General features: G+C 45.7%; 1 protein-coding gene across 1 annotated transcript in view; it reads right to left on the bottom strand.

Moving 5' to 3' along the window:
* The window catches only part of CACHD1 (cache domain containing 1), a gene marked incomplete at its 3' end in the record, with an annotated part of 93,064 nt that overhangs the window by 61,647 nt on the left and 25,146 nt on the right, over window positions 1–6,271 (bottom strand). Inside the window, exon 2 of the mRNA XM_010023414.1 lies at window positions 3,326–3,388. Within this exon, the coding sequence (XP_010021716.1) occupies window positions 3,326–3,388 (63 nt within the window). The remainder of the gene's footprint in view (window positions 1–3,325; window positions 3,389–6,271) is intronic.

Below are 6,271 nucleotides of genomic sequence, written 5' to 3' on the forward strand. Positions count from 1 at the left end.
GAGCCCATCTCAATCCCCCCTCGGGCGGTTTCAAGCCATTCCCCTTGTCCTGTCCCTACATCCCTTGCACAAAGCCCCTCTCCAGGTTTCCTGGAGCCCCTTTAGGCACTGGAGCTGCTCTAAGGTGTCCCCTTCAGGAGCCTTCTCTTCTCCAGCTGCCCCAGCCCAGCTCTCTCAGCCTGGCTCCAGAGCAGAGCTGTCTCTGCACAATTCACTTGAGAAGCCAAGTGGAAAAGGTGGCATAACAAAGACAGTGGGATTGAAACTAAAAGAGGAAATATCCTCCTGGCTGATCTGGCCCTCCCCATATTTTTTTGCTCTTGTATTACAGGTGATGATCTTCCCTGTGAGGGTGCTGAGGCGCTGGCACAGGGTGCCCAGAGAAGCTGTGGCTGCCCCATCCCTGGCAGTGTTCAAGGCCAGCTTGGGCACACGGGCTTGGCGGCACACTAGTGGAAGGTGTCCCTGCCCGTGGCAGGGGTTGGAACTGGGGGAGCTGTAAGGTCCCTTCCAACCCTAAACATTCTATGATTCTATGATCTCAACTGTGATGATTGAAAATCAGAAATGTGTTTCTACAGCCAAATAGAGTATGTAGGACAGACACCCATAAACCAACAAATTTCAGATAAAACTTGCATCAGAAGTCTTCCAACTAACCAGAGCTAGAAAACCCCTCCTGTAACGCCTAACATCTATTACTCTGGTGAAGATACTATTACCCACAGGGTCAATTGTTAATACTAAAATTAGGGTAATTTACCAGGATTAATGCATTGCTCCAGTTCCTTCTGACATTCCCAACACACATCTGTACTCACCGAACAGACACCCAACACAGACACAAGCAGTACCAAAAGTGAACTTTGCTCCTAAACACAAACCTCGTAATTTTTATAACACACACAAGAGATTCACCTTAAAATGTCATGTCAATGTTAAATTGTTCATGTTAAATGTGTGATGTCAATCTGAGTCTCATTTAAGCCCTAGATCATTAATACATGCTCTTATATTTACCCAATTTTTCTGTTAACATTACACACTTCAATTTAATGCCAGTATGGGACAAGGTTTCTACAGTAAAGACTTGGTGATGGTTTAACAGAACTATTCCACTTTCTGCAAATTAATTTAGCTCCTACATTGACCATAATCCCATCAAAAGCCATCATATTTCTTCTGAAATATTAGAGGAGTTGAGTGCTGCTTTCCAATGCAAGCTCTCCAAAAGTTTCAATACAGTGTACAGGATGAGGAAGAGGCTGAGGTACTTAATGCCTTCTTTGCCTCAGTCTTTACTGGTAAGACCAGTTGTTCTCTGGGTACGCAGCCCCCTGAGCTGGAAGACAGGGAGCAGAATGAAGCCCCCGTAGTCCAAGGAGAAATGGTCAGTGATGTGCTACACCACTTGGACACACACAAGTCTGTGGGACCAGATGGGATCTGGTGTTAAGAGAGCTAGTGGAGGTGCTAACCGAAACCCCTTCCATCAACAGTGGTCCTGGCTCACCAGGGATGTCCCAGTTGACTGGAGGTTCACAAATATAATGCCCATCTATAAAGGAGGGTGGAAGGAGGACAGCCAGCTGAACATGAGCAGCTTGTGCCCAGGCAGCCAAGGAGCCACCAGCACCATGGCCTGTCCCAGCCCCAGTGCGGCAGCAGGACCAGGGCAGGGACTGTCCCCCTGCGCTGGGCACTGGGGAGGCTGCACCTCAAATCCTGCGTTCACTTCTGGGCCCCTCACTGCAAGAGAGACATTGAGGTGCTGGAGCGGGGCCAGAGAAGGGAATGGAGCTGGAGCAGGGCCTGGAGCACAAGTGTGATGGGGAAGGGCTGAGGGACCTGAGGGGTTTAGTGTGGAGAAGAGAAGGCTCAGGGGGGACCTGATCGCTCTCTGCAACTGCCTGACAGGAGGATGGAGCCAGGAGGGGGCTGGTCTCTGCTCCCAAGGAACGAGGGATGGGACAAGAGGAACCGGCCTCAAGCTGCCCCAGGGCAGGTTTAGGTGGAGATGAGGAACAATTTCTACCCTGAAAGCGCTGTCAATCACTGGAACAGGCTGTGCAGGGAAGAGGTTGAGTCACCACCCCTGGAGGTATTTAAAAGATATGTAGATGTGGCATTAGTGACATGGTTTAGTGGTGGCCTTGGCAGTTTGGGGAACAGTTGGACTCAATGATCTTAAGGATCTTTTCCAACCTTAACAACGCCATGACTCTACAATTCACAACCACATTTGATCCAGCTCGGCTTTGACTTTTTCCTGGGGAAATATCAGCATTTACAGTAAACACAACTTTGGGTGTTAATTTGTTTCTATTACACGACCAGTTTTTAATGCACAGGAGCATGCAGTGCACCGATACACTCCTGGAAACCAGCAGCAAGTGCTCGTGCACAAAGCAGGCTACCTGCAGTGCTGAAGAGCAATTCCCCTTTCCCCAGGGAGAGCCCTGCTCTGAGGCACTTTTGTTTCTACTGAACATTAAACCTAGTTTGATAGGGGTCTAGGATGGTCAGGTTACCCACTGAAGGTTCTGCAAGTGAGTCCAGGCTTAAACTGGAAGGAAAAGCTGGTTCTTTGTTCAGATGCCCAGGCTGCCCACACAGAGCAGTTTTCTACCAAACCCCATCACGTTTATAGCGTGAAGGTGCAGTTGTGAGCATACAGAATTGGTACCTTAATATCTTAAGGAAGAAAACATGATCGATTTGATCTGTTTTAAAACTGATCCAGAATTGGTTTTCCAAATGCATGCATGTGTTAAATGCAAACAGCCCATGTACTGAGATCTATTATCTCAGTGTTAAACTAAAGAGTTAAATGTTCAAATGTGTTGCCATAAGAAAAGCCCCCACAAAATTACAAAGAACCCTCAACCACAACTGTTATGCATGAGTCTGTCTCATATTTACACAAAGCAATTGATACCATTTCCACATTCATAAACAGTATTAGTGGGTTTGCTTTGAATTAAAACCATTTTCAAAGAGCCACTTCCAACATGAAAACCAGGCAATTAATGTGAGATGCTACATGAGGGCCCCAGCTCTGCCTCTGCTCTTTTGTTTCTAAGGGACAGACCCACACAAAGCAGATGGAAAGCCTTTTCATAGCAATGCAAAACTCTCAGATACAGAATCAGCCCATATACCTCATCTCTATTTATATCCTATTCCATTTATTGTTATTTCATGTGCTGGACACAAGGAAAGTGGCCACAATAAATCCAGACAGAACTGTCATTTCTAAGCTCACTCTGCCTTTGTAATGCTGCTAGTGTTGCAGCAGGAGATGGGAATGGGCTTTTGGGCTCACCTGTTGAACTTCACTTTCTCCATTCGATATCTTCTCCGTGTACACAAAGGAGTTGAATATCCTCTGCAAGACAAATCAAAAAGGATGTGTAAGAGACATTTTGCCATAAAATGTTGTTAAAGCAGCTCCAAAAGGCACCTGGGTGAGGAAACTGGTGTCAGAAAAGGACCATTTCACTTAGGGAGTCTCTAATGCCAGGATTATCCAAGGGTAATCATGTCCCTCTATACCTGTTTGTGGATCTGCATGCAGAGATTTTGAGATTTGAAGAGGTTTGGGATTTGAAGGCAAAGACATAAAAGGTATTTTCTCAAAACATCTATTTAGTTACCAAACTGACATAAGGTGCTAAAAGAAGTGTTTCACATTAGAAAGCTACTGCTGTGCAAACTGAGACTGTTCCAGTGCTAAACCCAACATCACTATTTTTAAAAGGGCTTGTTTCCAACCAACACACGAGAAGCTGTGAGTCAAATGTAGATATATTTGGCACCTGGAAAAGAGAAAAAAGAGACCCACTTCTGAACACAACCAGACGGAGCTCACTACTGGCAGAAAAAGGCTGTATCAGAAGATAGAAGTAGGAGCTGTGTCCTCACCTAGGAAAGCTTCCCATCTGTTCCCAGAGGGACACGAGTGCCTCCATAGGTGACAGCCACACTACCAGCACTGCTTAGTTACAGTGGTTACATGGGGGAAAAAAAACCCACTCAACACCTTGTTAATATTCTGCTTCCAGACTGAAAGAAAAGATTGGAAGGATTTGGGGTTACACTGATGGCATTATTTGCCTGATATACCAAAGTTTCTCTTTCAGGATTTCTCATTTCCAAGGACAGCTTTCCACTTCGGACAGAGGAGGGCCACAGAGATGCTCCAAGAGCTGGAGCAGCTCTGCTCTGGAGCCAGGCTGAGAGAGCTGGGCTGGGGCAGCTGGAGAAGAGAAGGCTCCTGAAGGGGACGCCTTAGAGCAGCTCCAGTGCCTAAAGGGGCTCCAGGAAACCTGGAGAGGGGCTTTGGACAAGGGATGGAGGGACAGGACAAGGGGAATGGTTTGAACCTGCCAGAGGGGAGATTGAGATGAGCTCTGAGGCAGAAGCTCTTCCCTGTGAGGGTGCTGAGGCGCTGGCACAGGGTGCCCAGAGAAGCTGTGGCTGCCCCATCCCTGGCAGTGTTCAAGGCCAGGTTGGACACAGGGGTTTGGAGCAACCTGCTCTAGTGGAAGGTGTCCCTGCCTGTGGCAGGGGTTGGAGCTGGAGGAGCTTTAAGGGTCCCTTCCAACCCAAACCAGTCTGGGATACTATGACAGTGGGGCCATCCTGACTAGAAAACACACCAGTGTCCCTAAAATATTCATACAATCAGAGAATGTTTTTCCATTCCTTTCCATTCCTTTGCTATCTGTCTTAATAGCAGCATGCAGTGGCTGCACAATGCAATGGAGATTTGAGGTAACAGCATCATGCAAAACAAGAATAGCGTTGGTTATTCATTATCAATAAACACAATAGCAATATGTTGAGGTGATTTGTGCCATTTTACATTGAAAATAAGAAAGAAAAAAAAAAGCCTATTATGTTTTGAAGGATGTTCTAACTTCCTCCTGTCCTGCCCAGGTGCAAGCTTGGGGGTAACCAAAGCGCAGGGAGGGTTTGCAGGTTTCATACGAAAATAAGCCAGTTCCATCTGTATATCAAACGTTCTTCACAAAAGCAAGATATCCAGGATGGAAGCTGAAATCATTTTCCAAGCAGATCCCTATTGAAATGCTGACCCTTCATTGAAAACACAGGGGTTTACAGTACACTGCACACAACCCAAACCTGAAGTGACACAGAAAAGCAACGGCACCACAGGGAAATACATCTTACAATTTCAAATATACCACAAATACAATATTAAGTAATATAAGCAGAAAGAACAGAGGGTGAAACCCTTCCTACATTATGGAGGAGATATAAAACAGAAAGTCAATGAGATTTTTCTTTACCAGTCTCAAGGGGAGCTGGAATGGCACTGATGGGGTGGATTCTATATCAGCATTAAGTCAAACACATGACAATGCATCTGCAGGCACAGTCACATCTGGTGAAGGACAGTGATTGATAAAGAGCCTGTTGAGTCCCTCCCTTGATGTGATAGTTGTGAAATTACCAAGACTCATGGTTACAGCAACAGGATAAGCTAGAATCAGGTCTCCAAATTACCAGCAATAACAACTACAATTATTTAATAAGTCTAAATTTCACCCAAACGCAGTTTCATCATTGATCCACGACTCCAAGAGTTTTCTTGGTGCAGGTTTAGCTGATTTCCCCCTAGTAAGGCTACACACAGCTACAACTGGCCAAACCAGCCTGGAAACCCCTTTGGTAAGCTCTGCTCCACTTAGGATCAACACTTTCCCTTATTCCTCTCCCTCCTGAGGACTTCAGGAATGTCAAAAATTTGAACTCTTAATTTTAAAGCAGCATTTGGAAGGGCAGCAATAAATCTCCTCAGTTTACAAGTCTCAGGGAGACAAGAACAGGGGGGAAGGGAAAGCATCTACTCTTAAAAGCCACCCGTACATTGAGACTTCCTCTTCTTCCAGACCTTTGTTTAAAGTTCTGCTTGGGCACTTTAACTAGAAACACGTTGGCTTTCCCTCCCACCCCCATGAGATGAAAAGATAATTTAAACATCAGAAGAACCTACATTAAAGCATGTCATTTTGATGCAAAATATTTTAAATGAATTGAATTTTTCTCTCCATGCAGCATTTAGTCTCCAGACATCAAAAGAAGCAAGAAGGAAACAGACTGTCAGCTACCGAGAATGGAGCTTTCTGTCCTCAGCACAAAGCTGACCCCTTTCTCCCCCTTTAACATGGAGCTGTTTATGGACTACCAAAATGATGCCAGGGAACATTACACACGGCTATGGAACAGTCACTGTGCAGCAGGC

The sequence above is a fragment of the Nestor notabilis genome, unplaced genomic scaffold, assembly GCF_000696875.1.
Source record: "Nestor notabilis isolate BGI_N333 unplaced genomic scaffold, ASM69687v1 scaffold3790, whole genome shotgun sequence".
Lineage (NCBI taxonomy): Eukaryota > Metazoa > Chordata > Aves > Psittaciformes > Psittacidae > Nestor > Nestor notabilis.